This window comes from Dama dama, chromosome 17, assembly GCF_033118175.1.
Source record: "Dama dama isolate Ldn47 chromosome 17, ASM3311817v1, whole genome shotgun sequence".
Taxonomy (NCBI): domain Eukaryota; kingdom Metazoa; phylum Chordata; class Mammalia; order Artiodactyla; family Cervidae; genus Dama; species Dama dama.
Genome location: NC_083697.1, coordinates 12,336,274 through 12,359,599, shown reverse-complemented (window position 1 = coordinate 12,359,599; position 23,326 = coordinate 12,336,274). Strand labels below are relative to the sequence as shown.

General features: G+C 40.1%; 1 protein-coding gene across 10 annotated transcripts in view; it reads right to left on the bottom strand.

Annotated features, from left to right (window-relative positions):
- Positions 1-23,326, bottom strand: part of PRDM5 (PR/SET domain 5) — a 268,633-nt gene that overhangs the window by 4,430 nt on the left and 240,877 nt on the right. For 7 of the 10 annotated variants that reach the window (XM_061164114.1, XM_061164108.1, XM_061164112.1 and 4 more), the window contains one exon: positions 10,530-10,634. The exons of the other annotated variants lie outside the window; for them this stretch is intronic. In XM_061164114.1, coding sequence (XP_061020097.1) covers positions 10,530-10,634 — 105 coding nt within the window. The remainder of the gene's footprint in view (positions 1-10,529; positions 10,635-23,326) is intronic. 10 annotated transcript variants of the gene reach the window in all.

Here is a 23,326-nt window from a genome sequence, read left to right as displayed (position 1 = left end):
GAAATCTTTTATAGTACCAAATTTTCACTAAAAGTTTGGTGTTATTCACAAAAATTCCACTTACTTGAATTCTTCAAAAGCACATGCACTGTAAAATAAGCCACACTTAAATAATGTGAAAATTCCATGAAAAACACAATGAATACAATGGAAGAGGTAAAATAAGCCACACTTAAATAATGTGAAAATTCCATGAAAAACACAATGAATACAATGGAAGAGGTAAAGGCCCGTAAAATACTGGAATGGAAGCTGAAATTCTGAATGAGGTGAAGCTTGTGAAAATACAGAAGCAAATAAAAATATTCACCTCTCTCTTTATGGGAGAAGGGGGATTTTATGTTGATAGCAACAAGAAATTCAGAAGGGCAAGCCCCCAATGTGGTAAGGAGAGAGAGTAATCCAATAATGTATTTTGCATTATACAGAAGTAGCAGCCTACTATGGTCTAAAGGAAGTAAGTTTTAGAGTCTGCTATGGGTTGAATGCTTGTGTCTCCTCAAAATTCCTAAGTTAAAGCCCTAATCCTCAATGTGATGATTATGGAGGTGCAGGAACTGGGCGATCCTTAGGTGTAGATGAGCTCACGAGGATGGAGTCCTGTGATGGGATTCACACCCTCACAAAACCAGGAAGAGATACAGATTCTTTGCCTGCACAGGCCAAGGAAGGCCATGTGAGGAAACAATCAGGAAGGAGGCCCCTCACTAAAACCGCAACTACCCCGGCACCCTGACCTCAGACCTTCATGGGAAGGCAGAGAATCTTCGTATGTTCTGTTCACTCATATATCCTAAGGGGTAGACAGTGCCTACAGACTAAGCACTAAGTATTTGTTGACTTAACTCACTGAGTTCCAATCTGATTCTATCACTTACTAAGGAAGTTTCAATGAACAAATCATGCCTTTTAACTTCAATTCTGTCACCTATAAAATGATCACAATGAACATTACCTCCCAGAATTAAGATTAAATGAGGTAACCTATGCAAATAGATGCTATATTGCAGACACTCAATAAACGTTAGTGCCTGTTTTCTTCTCTTTCATCTTCTCTGTCAGAAGAATCATCAGCAGGTTGGAAAGAGGAAACCACACCAGTCACCAGGTGTGGAATCTGAGAGAGAGCACAGCTACTATCAAGAGTAGCAGCTCCCCGTAACATACAAATGATTTTAAGGCAAATAGAATAACTTTCCAGAACAAACACAATGCTTCCAATCAAGCTTAGGAAAGGACCCTTCTTGTGAAATAAGTTTTACAGCCATAATTTAAAACAGAGCACATACCTTTAAATAGTCTCTGAGAAACAAAGCTGGGTAGTTTCACGTAGTAAAAGTCAGGGGATAAAAAGGAAAAACTCAAGAATATGAAAGGGCATAAAATACAAGGACAGATGATATAATACACATGTTATGATAAGTGATATAAAATAACTGAGTACCCTTTAAGACTGAAATTAGGGTAAAAAGGAAAATGCAAACTCATGCGATTTTCAAGAAATGCACTTATTAACACACACATACACACACACATGCCCAAACATGACTCTAAAACAGAGAACAGAATATGCACAATTACAGAAAATGATGCTGATGGGAGGGTAATGGTACTGAGAAGCCCTCACCCCAAAGCATCTTGGATAGAGAGGTTATTAGTGTTTTCACGAGCCTTAAAAGAACCAGGAGTGCTACCTGTATGAAGAGCTCTTAATCCAAGATATAAAAATAAGACGCTCATCATGGAATTATTTACAGAAGTGGAGTATTACAAATGACTTACCTGCCCAAAGTTTAAGAGTATATTCATTTTTTATATAACCAGATGAAGAAATACTTCTCAGCTAGTTAAAAAAAAAATCATACTTCAAAAAATACTAAAAGGCAAGGGAAGGCAAGAAAACAGAATAATAGTAATGTACAATTTAATTTACAATACTGAAATAAAGATCATAACTATATCTGTATAAACAAGTACGAGGAAAAATATCAAGAGACTGACATTAATATTAGTTGATATCAGTTGAGATATTCGATCATTTTATTTCTATCTTTATTCCCTTCCATATTTCCTAATTTTTCTGAAACAGAAAAGGAAACTTTTATAATTAGAAAGCAAATACTACACTTTGGAATGAAAAAAGTACACTTGGTTGATAGAAGGATCCACGTCGTCATGTTCCATCCATGCCTCAAGCGCACTCCCACCAGAATTCTGCCTTAGTGAGTACTTTTTAACTCTAAGCTACTTTGATGCATCACCAACAACCTCCACATGGCAGCAGGACTCCGGAAACCTCATTTAGTCTGAAGTTTCAGCATCGTACGACATACCTGGCCCTTTCCTTCTGCCTTGCATTTAGTTTCTCCTAGTCTCTTCTATTTTTTCTGGCCGTGTCCCCCTCATCACAATGTCTGTTCCTTAGCCCATGTCTCCACTCACTAGCTGTTTTCTCCCCTGGTCATCCTCATGCTTTTTGTGACTCTTTATATGGAGCTCACTTGCCAAAATCTGTCTCTGATTCTGTCTACTCTCCTGATCTGTACAGTGGAGGATTTAAATGCTTGTTGAATAAGATATTTCAAATTTACCACGTCTTAAACAGCACTGGAATCTAAAAAGCACTGCAAACTAGTGACTATAACATGAAGCAGCAGACTCACAGAGAGAGGACGAACTCGTGGTTACCAGAGCGAGGCGGCGGCTGGGGCAGTCCAGGGGCAGGGGGTGAACAGGCACAGACTACCAGGGATGTGATAAGCTACAAGATACACAACACAGAAGTATAGCGAATATTTTATAATAACTGTAAAAGAAATATAACCTTTGAAATTGTGAGTCACTATACTGTACACCTGTAACTTACCAACTGTACTTTAATTTAAAAAAAATAAAAAGATTGTCTCCCAAATCTAATTCTCTTAAAAAAAAAAAAGGTGCCACCTGTCTGACATCTGCTGGAGATCTGGCTCAGCCTCCATCCTACGTCTCCCTGGTTCCCACCTCACTGAGTCATCACCACTTCTCCCGCATGCACGTTTCTAGAAGATATGTAATTGTCTCCATCTCTCTGCCGCAGCCTGAGCACAAACCATCACCTGCCTAGACCAGTGCTTCTCCAGCCAAAGGAAACAGTTCAGCAGGTACCACTCATCTGTACTTGTCAATAAAATATACCGAGTGTACTGATAGTATAAATATGAGTTACACTATTAAAGACAAACTTTTAAAAGCATGTGAAAAAGATGAAGCAAAGTTTTATGCTAATAATTATGACTTCATACTTTCATTAGGTAATATCTAAGATATGATACAGTATATTTAGACTCAAAGTCATCTTTAACAAAAGTGTAGACAAATAAGTGTCTCTTTTGGATAATTTCAATTTTTGGTTTACTTTTTTTCAGATATGATGGTGTCATTTTTTAAATCTAAATTTACTGCTAACTAGTAATTTTAACTCTGCTGTTTGTTTCTGTTACTTTGTGCTTATATTATTAATATCATTTTCAACCTGTGGTTTCTGTGTAGGACTCTTCTGTACTCTATTTTAAAATAGATAGCAGAATCCACATTCCTACTTCATGGGCACATAAATCACAAAGCTAACAATGCGCAGAAATGGACGAGAGACAACCTGTGTCACTGTGGGATTGCTGCTCTCACCTCAGGTCACACTTGGTGTGTGCATCACACGAGACTACCTGGGAACCAAGCCCTCTGTTCAGTTATAACAAAGCTTAATTCTGTTCCCACTGTGATCATGTATGATGAGCAGGGATTAAAGCTGTAATTTTTCCTTCCTGCTTCCCCATGGATGCCTCCTAGCCTCCTGGGATGCGCAGCACCTCACTCTGAAAACCAAAGTGTACGTTATTACAGTAGCCAATGTCATTGGTTCTCAAAGAGTGGTATAATTTTCCCTCCTCTCAGGAAAATGTTCGGAACTGGGGGGATGTGTAACCATCCTGAAGAATGGGGGTTACTGCCTGCATGTTGTATAGGGGCAGAGAGGCAAATTTCCTGTGACTTGTGGACAATTTCACGCTGTCAAAAGTACCCAGGTTATAAACACCACCTGAATCCTTCTGCATGCACCCTTACCCCTTCTGTCCATGCTCCACCCAGCAGTTGGAAGATTTTCGAAACTACAAATATCATATTGCTACCTACAAATTGTTCCCTGGATCCTTCCTTACTTTGATGGAAACTCACTGAACTCTAGCCCAACCGCTCAGCTTTAGTGTAGGCTGATGAAGACACCACACCTTCCTACCTCAGCACTTTCTCTCTCCTCTTTTCTAGCTGCCTCCCATGTGTCCCTCGGGTCTGTCTGGCAGGAGAAGTCTTCCACTAAACAGTCTCATAGTGGCCTTTATGGGTCCTGGGTAACACTCACCTCGAGTGCCATCAATTAACTGTGTGCTTTCTAATGTCTCTCCTTACTAGTCTAAAGAACAGGAGGGCAAGAGTAGTCACTCCACTGATATTTATTAAAAGAGAAAGGAGGAGGAAGTTAGACAGATGATTGATACGACCCCCATGAGCAATATAAGTGAAGTTAAAGGCTATGGAATAATTCTGGAAAAACCAAAGAAGGTATCTTTAGAGATTATTTTCAAGTAAAAGAAACTCTAAATTGTTTTATAAGTCTAAATGAACCATTGGGATCATAAATAAGAAAGAATTAAAATGTATTCCCTATTTTCTCTCCCCCTGGCTCCTTACTCTAAACTTGATGTCCAAAGGAACAACAGATACCAAGTTCTTCAATGGCTTCCTGTGGAAATTAGGTTCAAAACAAATTCCTTGCTGTGGCTGAAAGGCCCCCAGTCTGCTCTCCCTCTGCACTGGTGCCTCTCTTTCTCCCTCACTGAGCTCCAGCTCCACCTGCCTTCTTACTTCCCCTAACACCCCACCCTTTTCCCACTACCAGGCCTTGATCTATTCTGTTCCCTGAGCCTAGAATGCACTTTTCCCCATGGCTGATTCCATCTTTTAGGTTACTTAGAGGCACTTCTTCAGAGAATCTTCCCTAACTACTCCTTCATAGCATCCTCCTTTTCCCCTTGCCCAGGCTTTATCATAAAATGCAATCAGACATTTATTCAGGCTAATTTAAGTCTATATTCCGCAAGAATGTGACTTCTATGAGGGCAGAGGACACGGCGTCTTGTTCACCGTTTTATTTCAGTGTCGGGCACAGGGACTAGGTTTAAGCAGTAACAGCTGCTTTCACTGCGTGCCAGGAACCACCCTCAACCATTTCTAAACATCAGCTTGTTCAGTTCTCAATCCCTTTTAGACAGATACCAGTACCATTATCCCCAATTTACAGAGGGAAACCAACCCACACTTCCGTTTCAAGCAGGCTGCCCAAGGTCACAGAAGTAGGAAGAGGTTTCTAGGGCTTAAATCCAGACAGTCTGGGTTCAGAGTCTATACCACCTCCCACGGCCAGCTATTATTAAAGGCGCTCACTTCAAACAGAGAGATGCGAGCCCCCTGTACTTTCTTCCATTTGCCTGGCTGCTCCATTTTTTTCAGAAATGAAAATCTCTTTGGAAAAAAAAAAAAAAGACTCTCAGACACTTCACCTCACCAGTGTGCTGTGAGGGGTACAGTGGAGGCCACCTAAATAGTCACCACGGGAGAGCTATGGGGCGGCGAGCTGGGCAGACAGCAAGGGGGCTGCGCAGGACGCTGGGGTCATGGATGATGGCTCGGAATGAAGGCGTCCTGGAAGCTCCAACAGGACACGGGACGGCGATGATCCGGCAGATTGTTGAATGAGGGCCAGGACAGAAGATTAAATGTCAGCAGAGCAGTGATGTCATGGCTGTGAAACTGACTACCTACATGTTAAAAGCTAGGTTTTCATGAGCTTAAAGGCAGTCATTAAGAGGCTTCAAACTGATGCTCTGTATAAACTGGTCAAACCTAAGGATGATTATAGTCTTTTAAAAATATGGGAGAGCAGAAAGGACTTCCAACAGGGATGCCTCCTTTTCTATCTTTCCACCTGCAATACAACCCTTCAACCTATGCCACCTTAGTATTAATTCATAGGATCAAAAATGGGGAAAAAATTTTATTATCTAGGCTGAAGGTGAACTGATTTTGTCTTAACAGTGAAACAACATGTTTAACAAAAAGTCCTTGGATACAGTATTAGAATTCTATACAGACATTTTCAGTTAACAAGTACGTACCACACAGAGTGTGTCTACTACTTCAGTAAGGAGCACAGTGACAAGCATCACTCTCTCCTGCCCTTGTGGAGTCCAGGGTGCTAAGGAGAAATGCTGGCAATGCCACGGACTTAATGTCAAGACAGACACAGAGGAGGGTGTGCTGAGCTCTGCCCAGAGGCACAGGGGTTACAGTGTCCTAAGGTGGGCAGCGACATTCCAGGGAAAGGGAAGACACACACAGGTACAGAGGAGCAGGGCGCAAGGCTCGGGGGGAAGTGAAAACCATTCACTAAGGCTGAAGATGTGAGACTGTCAGAGGGATAACTCGGGAGAAGGAAGTTAGAAGGCTGGAGCTGAACCCGAGAGGCCTTGGCAATCATAATAGAAGATGGAAGTTGCTCGGTCGTGTCCGACTCTTGGCTCGTCAGGCTCCTCTGTCCATGGAATTCTTCAGGCAAGACGAACACTGGAGTGGGTAGCCATTCCCTTCTCCAGGGGACCTTCCTGACTCAGGGACTGAACCCTGGTCTCTCGCATTGCAGACAGATTCTTTACCAGCTGAGCCACCAGGAAAGTCCACTGATTATAAGAGAACACTATCAACTGCATGCCAACAAACTAGATAACCTAGTCAGCATGGACAAATTCCTAGAAATACACAAATACTAAAACTGACTCAACAAGAAATAGAAAAATTAAGGATACCTGTAACAAGTAAAAAGATCAAATCAAAAATCCTCTCAACAAAGAAAAGTCTAGAACCCAGGAGTTTCACTGATGTATTCTACCAAGCATTTAAAGAAGAATTAACACCAATTCTCTCACACTCTTTCAAGAAATAGAGGAGGGAACACTTGCTAACTCACTCTGTGAGGTCAGCATGACCTTGATATCACTGCCAGAGATATTACAATGAAAGAAAACTATGAAAATATATGAAAAAAATCTTCAAATGAACAATCAGAAAACAAGATGAAACAAAAAAACCCCTAACAAGCTGAATTACCCATGACAAGGGGCTTCCCAGGTGGCTCAGTGGTAAAGAATCTGCCTGCCAATGCAGGAGACACAGGTTCAACCTCTAGGCTGGGAGGATCCCCTGGAGGAGGACATGGCAACTCACTGCAGTATTCTTGTGTGGAAAATTCCACAGATAGAGGAGCCTAGCGGGCTACAGTCCATGGGGTCACAGAGAGTCAGACATGACTGAGCACATACACACACAAAGCCATGACAAAGCAGTGTTTACCTCAGGACTGTAACGGTAGTTCAACAACAACAACAACAAAAAATCAAGCAATGTAATATAAAACATTAACAGGACAAAAGGAAAAGAAAATGATCATGTCAAATGATTCAGAAAAGCATTTGACAAGATTCGAACTCCTATCTAGAAACTAGAAGAGAACTTCCTCAACAAAATAAAGGGAACTTATTTTTTAAATGCACAATTAACATCATATTCAATAGTAAAAGACTGAAAAAATGCAAAACAATGGACCTCTACCTCACACCATACACAAAAAGTCAACTCGATATGGATTTACATTACCTAAACCTAAGAGGTAAAGTTAGAAAACTCTTAGAAAAAAACTTAACAGCAAATCTTTATGACCTTGAGTTTGGCAGTATATTCTCAAATAGGACAAAAAATGCATAGTGACAAAGAGAAAATGAATAAGTTAGACATCAAAACTGAAAAGTTTTGTGTATTAAAGAACATAAAGAAAGTGAAAAGAGGACATATATTTAATAGAATGAAAGAAAATCTTTGCAATCATATCTGATAAGGGTCTAGTATCTAGTATCTCACACTCAGCAACAAAGAGGCAAGCAACATAGTTTTAAAATGGGCAAAGGACTTGAACAGACATTTCTCCAAAGAACATAAACAAAAGACAAGTACACACATTTGCTGAAAGGATATTCAACATCATTAATCCCTTGGGAAATGTAAATCAAAACCACAATGATATACCAGTTCCCATCTACTAAGATGAATATAATTTTATAAAAGAGAAAATATTGAATGATGAGAAACTGGAGTGCTCATGTATTCCTGGTGGGAATATAAAATGGTATAGCTACTGTGAAAAGCAGTATGGTAGTTGCTCAAAAACTCAGACACAGCCCCGCCATATGGCCACGGCAATTCCACTTCTAGGTACATAACCAAAATAACTGAAAACAGGTACTTAAAACATGTATAAACACTTTTGTTTCTGCAGTATGCACAATAGCCAGAAGGTAAAAACAACCCAAACATTCATCAACTGACACAGACAAACAAATTGTGACATATACATACAAGGGAACGTCATTCAGCCACAAAGGGTAATGCACTAAACAAGCTACAATGTAGATTACCCCGGAGAACACCTGCTAAGTGAGAGAAGTCAGTCATAAAAGGTCACATTCTATATGATTCACTCATAGTAGAAATACCAAATATAGGTAGATACATAGAGAAAAGCAGACTGGCGCTTGCCAGGGTCTGGGGAGAGTGAGAAAATCGTATGGAACTTTACTTGGAGATGGTAAAATGTTTCCAAACGAAGGGGATGGCTGCACAGTTACTGTCAATGTACTAAATGCCACTAAATGGTGCACTTTAAAGTAGTTAATTTTATGTGAATTTCATTTTGATTTTTTTAAAAAAAAATCATTTTGGTGAGGGTGAGAACACATACATTGAAGGTTGGATATAATAAATAGTGGGGTGAGGGTCTAGGCTATGCACAGCTAGTGAGAACAAAAACAGAGAAGGTAACGGATTTGAGAACTATTAATACTCAGGAAGGAGCTGGCTGGCAGTGGGGCGAGAAAGAATGACTTCTATCTGAAATAAGTAGGTTAAGAGGACAAGACTGAACAGCCAGCCAGTTCCCTGAGCAGGCTGAATTTCAGGGAAGTTTTGGAGGCATTAAACTTGCATCTTTCCTCAATAAACCAGTCTGGATTGCAGATAAGGCCCAGAGAGATAGAAGTAAATGGAAAACATCATGCTTGTAACATAATTAAAAAAAAAAAATAACATCATGGTCCAGTAAGTAGTAGATTAAGGAGGTAGACTACGAAGATATTCAGCATAAATAAAAGTCAGGTAGTGTGATGGTAGAAAGATGTCATTGTACAGTTAATATTTCATTTCTATCTTGTATCACTTGTGTAGCTGTGTAACTAAATGATCCAATTAAGTTTTGTTTTTATGAAAATGATTCCAGTAAAAGCACCAATGGACTAAATGTTCAATCCATTAAGTTGTTAAACTGACCGCACCTCCTGTTCGGGATAGAGCTCTCCACGTGCACATCTCATTCTCTACCGACAGTTCTCTCCTTACAGAAGTTCACTGTTGATAAAGGTATTTTTTGTGAGCAGCCCCCTGGGAGTACACTGCTGCCTTAACCTTACCACTAGAGTTTCATGGAAAGGAGACAAGGAAAGCAGCTTATGTCTGTGATTTCCTTTCTTACAGACTGCTTACCCCATCCTTCACTCTGCAGAGTATGCCAAGGGGACGAGTCCTCTGGTCTCCCTCAGCATTGAAAGATAACCGTGAACTGGGCAACATCCCACATCACAACTTCAAAGTTTCTTTTTACACTAAACTACAACAATACTCTTTTTTCGCTATTTTTGTGTTAGAAATAAGTGTTTTCCCTAACACCAGTGTCAACCTTCTGTCAACTGCCAATCTTACAGAAGAAAACGGTGACGCTGTTCATCGATAAACCATTTTTCTCTAAATTTTTTAATCAATGATTCAATTCATTTTACTGACAAGGGGAGTATTCAGAAATAACGTGAACATTAATAATGTGAACAACTATGTTGATAAGTTCATTTCACTTCAAATGTCATAAGCAGAAAATCTAAACAATCAGCAGTGGCACTTTTTAAAGCAATTTATACTTGTTTTAGGAATTGATTGTTTGGCTTTAACAAAATAAATAAAAATACCTATAACCAGTTAATCTCTGGTTAACTATAATTAACTTCTCAAAAGACTTGGGCAGACACATGAAAGCTGTCTTGAGTCATCATGCATTTATACCTTGGAATAACAACTCAACTGCATTAAAACGGGGTACAAGTATGTCTTAAAGAAAATTAAAGTTCATGTGCTGCCAGTAAACTAGGGTGAAAAAACATACAGATTATGCAATCAGAAGGTATAAGGAGCACAGGACATTAATAGACTAGCACTGTGAAGTGTGTGCACACACTCACTCACTCACACAGGCACAAAAGGACGCATGGACACACCCCCCACACACATCTCCCGTCTCTGGGGGTTAGGGCAGGACGGCAGGAAGCAGGGGGCACACTCACGTCGCACTGGAAAGGCTTCTCCCCGGTGTGCGTCCTCGTGTGCTCGTCCAGGCCGCGCTTCTGGCTGAAGGCCTTGCCGCACTCCGAGCACTTGTACGGCTTCTCCTAGTCAGGGAAGAGGCCAGGAATGCCAGTGAGGGCAGGGTCATCCTCAGCAAGGGGCACACAGCAGCGTTTTTATCTAGTTCTGCAGGGTGCGGCAGCACACTCAGAGGTGCCATGAATTATTGTAAATTTTCAGGGGAAAACAGGACTACTCAAAACCTGCTGGGCAGTCTTAAGACACCAGGTGATTCACAGCTCCAGCATCAGAGTCACTACTTTTCTTTCCATGCAGTCCTGACTGCCCGAAGGGAGATTCTGCAGGATTGCTGTGACCTGACCATCTGCTAGACTGAACTCTAAGGTTTTCTTTTCATCTTGGAGAGCCTGCTAAAAGGGCATGATTGAACAAAACAGTTTGGGACCCCTGGTTTACATGCTGCAAACTGTTCACTGTCTCAAAGGGATTCCTGGAAATGAAAGCCCAGACCAAATGTTTAACAAGTTTTGAGGGTAAGTTTAAGACCTTAGAACTAGAATGTGACTTTAAGTATTTTCATTTTTATTGTCCAATATTTTTTTCCTAGGAAGGATGTTCTTTTAAAAAATCTAAATTACTTTTTAAAATGAGGCATTATTTATAGCTGATCATAGACTCTTAGGGAAAAGAGTATCTCCACAGAATAAGGAAAAAAATACCCGAGTTCCTTAGCCATCTTTGATACCAGAAACTTAAGTCACCATCTTTTAAGCTTGAAATAAATTCCAAAATAAATTAATTAACATTGCTTCATTAAAACAGCTGACCAGTTACTAAATAGAGCACTGATAAAAAGATTTGTTTAAAGTAAAACTGCATTAAGATCTTTTTTCAAATATAGCTTAAAAATATTGCTATAGATGCTTTTTGAATTGAGGTAGTATGTATAGAGTTTTAAATTTCATGTTTCTATGTTTATTTTCTCCTTAGTATTTAAAAGACTTATAAAAACATTCAGACCTACAAAACAGTATGTAAATAATCACACATGTACACCCACCAGCCAGCTTAAGAAATGGAATGTTTTTGTGAACACATGTAGCTCCTATTTATTCACTCTTAATGAGTATAGTATTAATTCAATGGCAACACCACAATTTGCTTATGTACATTCTACTGCGATGGATATTTAAGTGTTCCCAAATTTTTCATTCTTATAAATAATGTTGTTCTGAACATTCATACAAGTGTATACTTGAACACAGATGAGCAAGCATAATTTCCTATAGTGTGTATAATCTAGAGGTAGCACTGCACCTCCAGCTTTTCTGGGAATGGCCAAGTAGCTCTACAAAGCGAATAACCATTTTCGGGAATTCTCTGGCGGTCTGCTGGTTAAGGCTCTGTGCTCCCAGCGCGGGGGCACAGGTTTGATCCCTGGTCAGGGAATGAACACCCCACGTGCGGTGACAATAAGCCTGCACATGGCAACAAAGATTCCATGTGCAAAAGTAAGACCCGGAGCAGCCAAATAAAATAAACACTTTTTTTTTTTTTCCAGTGGGTTTTGTCATACATTGATATGAATCAGCCATGGATTTACATGTATTCCCAATCCCGATCCCCCCTCCCACCTCCCTCTCCACCAGATTCCTCTGGGTCTTCCCAGTGCACCAGGCCTGAGCACTGTCTCATGCATCCCACCTGGGCTGGTGATCTGTTTCACCATAGATAGTATACATGCTGTTTTTTGAAATATCCCACCCTCACATTCTCCCACAAAGTTCAAAAGTCTGTTCTGTATTTCTGTGTCTCTTTTTCTGTTTTGCATATAGGGTTATCGTTATCACCTTTCTAAATTCCATATATATGTGTTAGTATGCTGTAATGTTCTTTATCTTTCACAATGAGGTACCATTACACGCCAGTCAGGATGGCTGCTATCCAAAAGTCTACAAGCAATAAATGCTGGAGAGGGTGTGGAGAAAAGGGAACCCTCTTACACTGTTGGTGGGAATGCAAACTAGTACAGCCGCTATGGAAAACAGTGTGGAGATTGCTTAAAAAACTGGAAATAGAACTGCCATATGACCCAGCAATCCCACTTCTGGGCATACACACTGAGGAAACCAGATCTGAAAGAGACACGTGCACCCCAATGTTCATCGCAGCACTGTTTATAATAGCCAGGACATGGAAGCAACCTAGATGCCCATCAGCAGATGAATGGATAAGGAAGCTGTGGTACATATACACCATGGAATATTACTCAGCCATTAAAAAGAATTCATTTGAACCAGTCCTAATGAGATGGATGAAGCTGGAGCCCCTTATATAGAGTGAAGTAAGCCAGAAAGATAAAGAACATTACAGCATACTAAACACATATTTTTAAAGAAAGATGCATCATTTTAAAAGCAACTTTACACTTCAATATCTAGGGTATTCTTAGAATTCTATCACTGTAGTTAACAAAAATTTTGAAACTCATGTACACAATGAGTATACATAAATTTAAAAGTATGACACTCCTGGAAAATAGGATCTTTTATCATTTTTAAGTGACCTTCTTTATCTATATCATCCTTTTCACCTTAAAATAATTTGTTTATAATACAGCTATAAAAGCTTTTTAAAATTAGTATTTGCTGAGGGTTGGGAGACTTGTTGAAATGTTGGTCAAAGGTATAAATTTCGAGTTAGAAGGTAAGTTTGGAGACTAAATGCACAGCAATGTGAATATAGTCAACTGTACCACAGTATATACTGCAAAGCTGATAAAAGACTAGAGCCTAAATGTTCTTACCACAGCAATGATAATGACATGTCATGATGGAGGTTCTAGCTAACACTATGATGGAATCATATTGCAACATACAAACACACCAAATCAGTGTTGCCCAGCTTAAACTCAGTGTTGTATGTCAACTATATCTCACTTTTACAAAACAGGAAATAGTATTTGCCTAGTATATCCATCATTTTTACTTTCAAACAGTCTGTATCTTAGGTATGATGAGCATCTGTTGTAAATAGCATACAACTGAAAAATTTTAATCCAAACTTATGCCACTTTTTCAAGTTAGTAAGCTTCCCTTTTTATTATCATTTAAAATTTATCTTGTCAGAATATATTACCATTATAATAAAATACAACAGGATGTTGATTATTAATAGTTATCATTATTAATAATATATTTAAATAAGTTTCTAACATTTTATTTTGTGCTTTGCTTTTATCTTGCTGTTTTCTAAGTTTTTCTCCCTTATATTTTCTTACATGCTTTGGATTGATCCTGTATTATTATAGAACTCACACACTCTATTTCCACTCTTTTAGTGGTTATCCTTAAATTTTTTTTACTATGTATGTTTAACATAATCTAAAGTTTGTCTGTTTTCCCATGTACTAATTAGCATGCCCTTTCATGTTATGTGTAACAGTATCTTATTTGTATCTTGATTTTTAATGCCCAGTATGGAATCTATTATTTTACACAATCACTGTGGTTTAGCTCTCAGTTCAGTTCAGTTCAGTTGCTCAGTTGTGTCTGGCTCTTTGCGACCCCATGAATCACAGCACGCCAGGCCTCCCTGTCCATCACCAACTCCCGGAGTTCACCCAAACCCATGTCCATTGAGTTGGTGATGCCATCCAGTCATCTCATCCTCTGTCGTCCCCTTCTCCTCCTGCCCTCAATCCTTCCCAGGATCAGGACCTTTTCCAATGAGTCAACTCTTCGCATCACGTGGCCAAAGTACTGGAGTTTCAGCTTTAACATCAGTCCTTCCAATGAACACCCAAACTGATTTCCTTTAGGATGGACTGGTTGGATCTCCTTGCAGTCCAAGGGACTCTCAAGAGTCTTCTCCAACACCACAGTTCAAAAGCATCAATTCTTCAGCACTTGGCTTTCTTTATAGTCCAACTCTCACATCCATATAGTACTACTGGAAAACCATAGTCTTGACTAGACTGACCTTTGTTGGCAAAGTAATGTCTCTGCTTTTTAACATGCTGTCTAGGCTGGTAATAACTTTCCTTCCAAGGAATAAACGTCTTTTAATTTCATGGCTGCAGATCAGCCATGATGCAGTCAAATATCTGCAGTGATTTTGGAGCCCCCTAAAATAAAGTCAGCCACTATTTCCCCATCTACTTGCCATTAAGTGATGGGACCAGACGCCATGATCTTAGTTTTCTGAATGTTGAGCTTTAAGCCAACTTTTTCACTCTCCTCTTTCACTTTCATCAAGAGGCTCTTCAGTTCTTCACTTTCTGCCATAGGGATGGTGTCATCTGCATATCTGAGGTTATTGATATTTCTCCCAGCAAACTTGATTCCAGCTTGTGCTTCTTCCAGCCCAGCATTTCTCATGACGTACTCTGCATGTAAGTTAAATAAGCAGGGTGACAAAATACAGCCTTGACGTACTCCTTTCCCGACTTGTAACCCAGTCTGTTGTTCCATGTCCACTTCTAACTGTTGCTTCCTGACCTGCATACAGATTTCTCAAGAGGCAGGTCAGGTGGTCTGGTATTCCTATCTCCATAAGAATTTTCCACAGTTTATTGTGATCCACACAGTCAAAGGATTTGGCATAGTCAATAAAGCAGAAATAGATGTTTTTCTGGAACCCTCTTGCTTTTTCGATGATCCAACGGATATGGGCAATTTGACCTGTGGTTCCTCTGACTTTTCTAAATCCAGTTTGAACATCTGCAAGTTCACGGTTCACATATTGCTGAAACCTGACTTGGGAGAAATTTAAGCATTATTTTACTAGTGTGTGAGATGAGTGCAATTGTGCAGTAGTTTAAGCATTCTTTGGGATTGCCTTTCTTTGGGATTGGAATGAAAACTGACCTTTTCCAGTCCTGTGGCTACTGCTGAGTTTTCCAGATTTGCTGGCAAATTGAGCGCAGCACTTTCACAGCATCATCTTTTAGGATTCGAAGTAGCTCAATTGGAATTCCATCACCTCCACTAGTTTTGCTCGTAGTGACGCTTCCTAAGGCTACTTAACTTCATATTCCAGGATGTCTGGCTTTAGGTGAGTGATCACACCATTGTGATTATCTGGTTTATGAAGATCTACACACTAACAGTTTCTTTACTTTTCATGCGTTCTTATGTATTTGAATTTCCAAGGATCAGCTGAGAGTAAATTCTGTTTTTGACTGAAAATGGCTTTGTTTCTCATTTCTTGTTGAATGAAAGCCTACAAACTCAATTAGGTCTTTTTATTTTTCATATCTCTCAACCTGTCTTAGCCATTTCCATCTCTTTGTATTGCACTCTATGTATTTCTTTAGAATCAGTTGATCAATTCTCTTCAGATATGAACAACTTAATGACCTAACAGGATCATTTGAGTTTTCAATTTCCATTATTGTATGTTTAAGTTCTAGAACTTTCCATTTAGCTCTTCTCAATTATGCTTAATTTTTAATACAATCTTGCTTTTTATTGGTGCTCCTTATGCCTATTTTAAAATATTCTAGGCATTTACACAATTTTCCTTATTAGATAAATTCTTATCTTATGTGCTTTGGAAGTTTAGTTCTGCTTCTTGTGGTTTCTCCTACCTTCTGCTCATGGCTCTTGTTTCCTTGGGAGTTCCTGGAAGTTGGAATCATGAGCTCATGTTTGGTGGTCCTTATCTGTTAAAAGCCCGTGAGCCCTCAGGTAGAGGGTAAGTCCCTCCAGACAGCATTTGTGTTTGCTTCTGCCATGCACCATAGGATGCTATCAGTCAAAGACCATTTTAAGTTTATTTCTTGCCTGAGGGTTTTCTGGTCAGGCAAGCATTTTAAGTCTGAACTCCAAACACATTTGAGGGGAAGGACTGTGGTTACAGACTCTAAGGAGAACTCTTTCTCTTGTCAGCAATTAGCTCAAAACAAATGAATGTCCCAAGCATCTCTGTCAAAGGTAGATTATTTCCAGTCTCCGATTTCATTTTCAGCATAGCCTCTCGGAAATCCCAGAATTACAGTGGAATATGGCTCCATCCTGCCTTCTAACCTGAACCCGGAGCTTGTCTCCGTTCCATCACTGTGAAAAATCAAGTCTTGAGTTTACTGAAACTGCAGACACCCTGCAAGGTCCTGCATCCTCAGCCTGACCTCACCACTCTGGACTCGGGTTCCAGCTTTGTTTGTTGGGTCCTGGAGATCACTCTTACTGTTTCACAGATTCAGATATCTGCTGTTTGCTTTATTTTATTCAGCAATGATAGGTGTTTTGTATAGAGCATCTTTTCCAGGATATGAAATCTACCATATTGCCAGAAATCCAAGTAACTGTACATCTAATTTTCAGGATATGAAAAATATATTTTAATTAGCTGTATACAATCGACAGAAAAAAGTAACTGTTTTCTTGGCAGTCTAAGGAAAATGATGTTTACAGCTTTCCCCCTCTAGCCTGAATAAAAGCAATCTCTTTTCAAATGCTGCATTATTCTTAGCATCAATTATCTCTTCAACTGTTGTCCAGTTTAAAGAAGAATTTTAAAAGGAAAAATGTAGTTCTAAGTGTTTGGATCAGAAATTTTCCACCTCTGGAAAAAAAAAAAGCATTTATACCACAGGAAAAGCCATGATATTACAGGTCACTTATCTTAAATTTAAGAACATGAAATGAACTCAGATAGAAGGTAATAAATGCATTTTCTTTCTCAAAAAAGAAACCCTCATCTTCCTTCCTTCCTAATTTCTTCCATTACTCCCAATCAGCTAAGGTAAAGAAATACCACCCTTCACATGGTAAACAGAGGAACAGAGAAAGTAAGCTGAGTAGTACAGGGTATATTATTACAAAGGCTCTATTATTCCTTTTCCTTTCTCTGAAAATTGTGAAAATAATCTTTGCTGCTCTCGAATGTTCCTGCGTACACTTAGGCCTAACCTAACAGTCCAGACGAGTCCAGGCTTGTGTGCATGGGTGCACGAGAACTTCAATCCTAACCTTCACTGCCTGTCCCTGCGGTACAGTGCACTGGAGACGATGGCTGGATAATCAGCGGTGACAAGACGAGGGACCATGTGGCGGAGAAAGCTTAGGAAGCCACAACAGGCTTCTGACTCCTTACTGTCAGGTTAGGCCGCAGAGTATCTACTAATAACTGCTGCCTTCTCGAGGGCACACCAGAACTCCACCTGCAGGCTGGTGTGGCTGCCGCTGGGCCTGCGAGGGCCGCGCCGCTCCTCTGCCACAGAGAACACACACAGCACCCTCACTTCACCATCAGTCACATCCCGACTGCATTACTTCTCTTCTTCTATCTTTCTCTCCATTATGAAATATTTAAATTGGGCACAAAATCTAATCCAGAGAAGTAGTACGGAAATTGTTTATAACACTGTTTCAGAGTGGAGTGGAATGCATAGTATAAATCACACATTTTAACTCATTAGCTAGATTTAACTAGAGACAAAATGATTAGGTTCTTGATTAATTCTATTTCTGAATGATTAAACAGATTAACTGACAAATAGCTTGTCCTCTGTCATTGTAACTGGGGAGTCATTACTAAATGGAGGCAATCTATTTGTCAATTAAACAGCATCATCTATCAAAGGCAGAATTCATCAGCAATCTAATTAGCCAGGCTTTAATCAAATAACATTTGGCAGAATTCATTCAGAAGGCAGGATTTATAAAGCTCTACACCCTACATTTTGTGATGCAGCTAATAAAAGGTCATATTTTTGAGCAAAGATGGCCCTTAAAAGAACAGAAACTTCAAATGTTACATTTTTGCCCCAAAAAACTGAATTTAAAAAATTCAACATCTGAAGAAAAAAACAGTCACACTGTTTGTAAATTTTGGAGGGATCTGAGTACTGAAGTTCTTTGAAACAGAAATTTATTGGAGGCTTCCTCATAGTTAAGAATTGCTTGCCAGGAGGTAAAGAAGCATGCCCACTATTACACGGACTACCAAAGACAAGGATGCATCACGGGTAGATTATACACATGTTGCAGATACATAATGTGAAGATTCCCTAGGACTGTTTTCATGCTAGGCCACATCACACAGAAACATAACATAGCACAAATGAGCATTTTTCCTTGTTGTCAGAGGTCAACATAAACAATGTCAGAAAGTCATGCAATGCTGATAAGTAACTTTTTCATGGCACTGGTATCCTGACTCCAATACAATTAAAAAGGAAACCTAGTAAGCAATTAGAAGAACCCAGGACAACTAGTGATATACGATGAGGACTGTCAGAATCTGTGGTGTTCTAAACATACAGTTTGCTTATGAGTGGGTTCAACCTGTGAAACACTCAGTTGTCATATCTTATATGAATGCACTTGATGGACAAAGCTTTTCTCTATTTGTCTTGCTCAAAGCTGCAATGAGACCAAGAGTGTCCATGCTGTTAATGAAATAACTTTCATGTGAGCAACTTGGACATCAAGGTCAATTTAAAAGAAACTTACAAGGAGGAATCAGATATAGAAACAAGTGTCTCTGACTCACTCGCATACACACACATGTGTAAAAATTAAATTATCTTTTGTTACAAATTTCATTTGATTACTTTTTGTAGATTAAGGTAACTTACAGCTAGCTATTCCCTGGTAGCTTAGCTGGTTAAGAATCCACTTGCAATGCAGGAGACCTCAGTTCAACTCTTGGGTCAAGAACATCCGCTGGAGAAGGAATAGGCTACCCACTTCAATACACGTGGGCTTCCCTTGTGGCTCAGCTGGTAAAGAATCTGCCTGCCATGTGGGAGACCTGGATTCAATTTCTGGGTTGGGAAGATCCCCTGGAAGAAGGCGCGACAACCCACTCCAGTATTCTTGCCTGGAGAATCCCCACAGACAGAGGAGCCTGGCAGGCTACAGTCCATAGGATTGCAAAGAGCCAGACATGACTAAGCACACGACTAAGCACAGCACACATGTAGCTGTTGATATTTACCCTGTGAGAGGTCAGGAAAAAGGCTTCTACCAGATAATCATCTCCTGTATCTAAGCTTAAAAGGAAACCCAAAACCCCTCATGAAGCAGAGGCTCATGAATTTATTATATATGAATTATGAAATGCATGAATTTCATTTTGGTAAGTTATAAATTTTTTAGATATAAAATATCTAAATAAAAATTCTCTAAGTTTTTAGTTTCCATTCTCTCAGCTGCTTTCATTCTTTCAGTCTTTCATTCTCTCAATAGCAGTGGATCCCATTCATGAATCACAGCCTTGTTGTGCCAAAGGAGCTTCCGTAACCAAATGAAGCTATGAGCCACATTGTCAGGGTCATCCAAGATGGATGGGTCATAGTGAAAAGTGGTCTGACAAAACATGGTCTACTGGAGGGGGGATGGCGAACCACTCCAGTATTCTTGCCATGAGAATCCCATTAATAGTATGAAAAGGCCAAAAAAATGTGATACCAGAAGATGAGACTCCCAGGTGGGAAGGTAACCAATATGCTCCTGGGGAAGAGTGGAGGGCACTTTCTGATTGGTCCGTAAGAATGAGGCAGCTGGGCCAGAGCAGACATGGTGCTCAGTATGGATGTACCTGGCTCAAATGGTGTAAAGAACACTACACAGAACCTTGGAATGTTAGGGTCCATGAATCAGGGTAAACTGGATGTGGTCAAGCAGGAGATGGCAAGAGTGAACATTGACATCTTAGGAATCAGTGAACTAAAATGTACTGGAATAGGCAAATGTAATTCATATGACCATTATATCTACTGTTGTGGGTTAAGAATCCCTTAGAAGAAAAGGGAGTAGCCCTCACGGTCAACAAAAGACTCCAAAATATAGTACTTGGGTGCAATCTTAAAACCAACAGAATGATCTCAGTTCATTTCCAAGGTAAACCATGTAACATCACTGTAATCCAAGTCTATGTCCCAGAAGCTGAAGTTGAATGGTTCTGTGAACACCTACAAGACCTTCTAGAACTAAGACCAAAATAAGATGTCCTTTTCATCATAGGTGATTGGAATGCAAAAGACGGAAGTCAAGAGATAACTGGATACAGTAACAGGCAAGTTTGGTTTTGGAGTACAAATTGAAGCAGGGCAAAGGCTACCAGTTATGTCAAAAGAATGCACTGGTCATAGTAAATGTCCCCTCTTCCAACAACACAAGTGACGACTACACATGGACATCACCAGATGGTCAATATCGAAATGAGATTGATTATATTCTTTGCTCTATACAGTCAGCAAAAACAAGACCTGGAACTTACTGTGGCTCAGACCATCAGCTCCTTGTTGCAAAATTCACGCTTAAACTGAAGAAAGTAGGGAAAACCAGTAGGCCATTCAGGTATAAACTAAATCAGATCCTTTATGATTATACAGTGGAAGTGGCAAATACATTTAAGGGATCAGACCTGGTAGACAGAGTGCCTGAAGAACTATGGACAGAGGCTCATAACACTGTACAGAAGTTAGTGACCAAAACCATCCCAAAGCAAAAGAAATACAAAAAAAAGAAAAAGATATACAAGAAGGCAAAGTGGTTTTTTTCTGATGAGACTTCACAAATAGCTGAGAAAAGAATAGAAGCAAAAGGCAAGGGAGAAAGGGAATAGGCCAAACTGAACGCAGAGTTCCAGAGAATATCAAGGAGAGGGAAGAAGGCCTTCTTCTTCTCTATACAAAGAAATAGAGGAAAACAACAGAATGGGAAAGACCAGCGATCTCGTCAAGAAAATTAGAGATATCAAGGGAACATTTCATCCAAGGATGGGCACAATGAAGGACAGAAATAATAAGGACCTAACAGAAGCAGAAGAGATTAAGAAGAGGTGGCAAGAATACACAGAAAAACTATACAAAAAAAGGTCTTAATAACTGAGATAACCACCATGGTGTGATCACTCACCTAAAGTCAGATATCCTGGAATATGAACTCAAGTGGGCCTAAGGAATCATTACCATGAACAAAGCTAGTGGAGGTGATCGAATTCCAGCTGAACTACTGAAAATCCTAAAAGATGATGCTGTTAAAGTGCTATATTCAATATGTCAGCAAATTTGGAAAATTCAGCAGTGGCCATACGACTGGAAAAGGTCAGTTTTCATTCCAATTTCAAAGAAGGGCAGTGCTAAAAAATATTCAAACTATGGTACAAATGCACCTCATTTCACATGCCAGCAAGGTCATGCTCAAAATCCTTCAAGTTAGGTTTCAGCAATATGTGAACCAAGTACTTTCAGTAGTACAAGCTGGGTTTAGAAAAGGCAGAGGAACCAGAGACCAAATTACCAATAGTCTCTGGATCACAGAGAGAGCAAGAGTATTCCAGAAAACTTTCACTGACTATGCTAAAGCCTTTGATTGCGTGGATCACAACAAACTGTGGAAAATTCTTAAAGAGATGGGAATACCAAACCACCTAACCTGTCTCCTGAGAAATCTGTACACAGGTAACAATGAACAGCTAGAACTGGACGTGGAACAACAGACTGGTTCAAAATTGGGAAAGGAGTATGTCAAGGCCATTTACTGTCACCCATATTTAACTTATATGTAGAGTGAAAGTGAAGTTGCTCAGTCGTGTCCGACTCTTTGCAACCCCATGGACTGCAGCCTAGGCAAGAGTACTGGAGTGGGTTGCCAATTCCTTCTCCAGGGGATCTTCCCGACCCAGGGATCGAACCCAGGTCTCCCACATTGCAGGCAGATGCTTTACCGTCTGAGCCAACAGGGAAGCCCATGTGCAGAGTACATCATGCCAAACGCCGTGCTGGAAGCAGCACAAGTTGCAATCAAGATTGCCGGGAGAAATATCAACAACCTCAGATATGCAAATGATACCACTCTAATGGCAGAAAGTGGAGAAGAATTAAAGGGCCTCTTGATCAGGGTAAAAGAGGAGAGTGAAAAAGCTGGCTTAAAACTCAACATTCTAAAAACAAAGATCATGGCATTTGGTCCCATCACTTCATAGCAAATAGAAGGGTAAAAAATGGAAGCAGATTTTATTTTCTCACCATTAAATTAAAAGCTGCTTGCTCCTTGGAAGGAAAGCTATGACAGACCTAGACAGAGACCTAAAAAGCAGAGACACTGCTTTGCTGACAAAGGTCCATGTAGTCAAAGCTATGGTTTTTCCAGTAGTCATGTGTGGATGTACAAGTTGGACCATAAAGAAGGCTGAGCACTGAAGAACTGAAGCTTTTGAATTGTGGTGCTGCAGAAGAGCCGAGAGTCCCCTCGAGAGCAGGGAGATCAAACCAGTCAATCCTAAAGGAAATCAACCCTGTACTCTGGCCACCTGATGTGAAGAGCCTACTCACGGGAAAAGACCCTGATGCTGGAAGGACTGAGGCAGAGGAGGAGGGGATGACAGAGAATGAGGTGGTTGGATGGCATCACTGGCTCAATGGACGTGAGTCTGAGCAAGCCCTGGGTGACGGTGAAGGACACGGAAGGCTGGTGACTGCTGTCCACGGAGTTGCAATGAGTCGGACGCAAGTTAGTGACTCAACAGCAACAGCAACACAGCAGTGGCTGACTTTCTCCTGTTGAAAAAACATTAAACCTGGCAGAGATAAAATGGGAAACTTGCAAATAAAAGGGCTGCATTACATTTTTAAAGGATTTTAGGCAATTCATATAACCCTCAAACTTTTCCATCTGCAGAAGGTCTCACTAAGTTCCAGGTGGATACGGTGCCTCCAGATCACTTACAGACAATTTTAGCCGCTTTCCATCCTGCACCTTGACAAGGCATGCAAGAGGCATGCTCAGTCATGTCCGACTGTTTCCAACCCCACGGACTG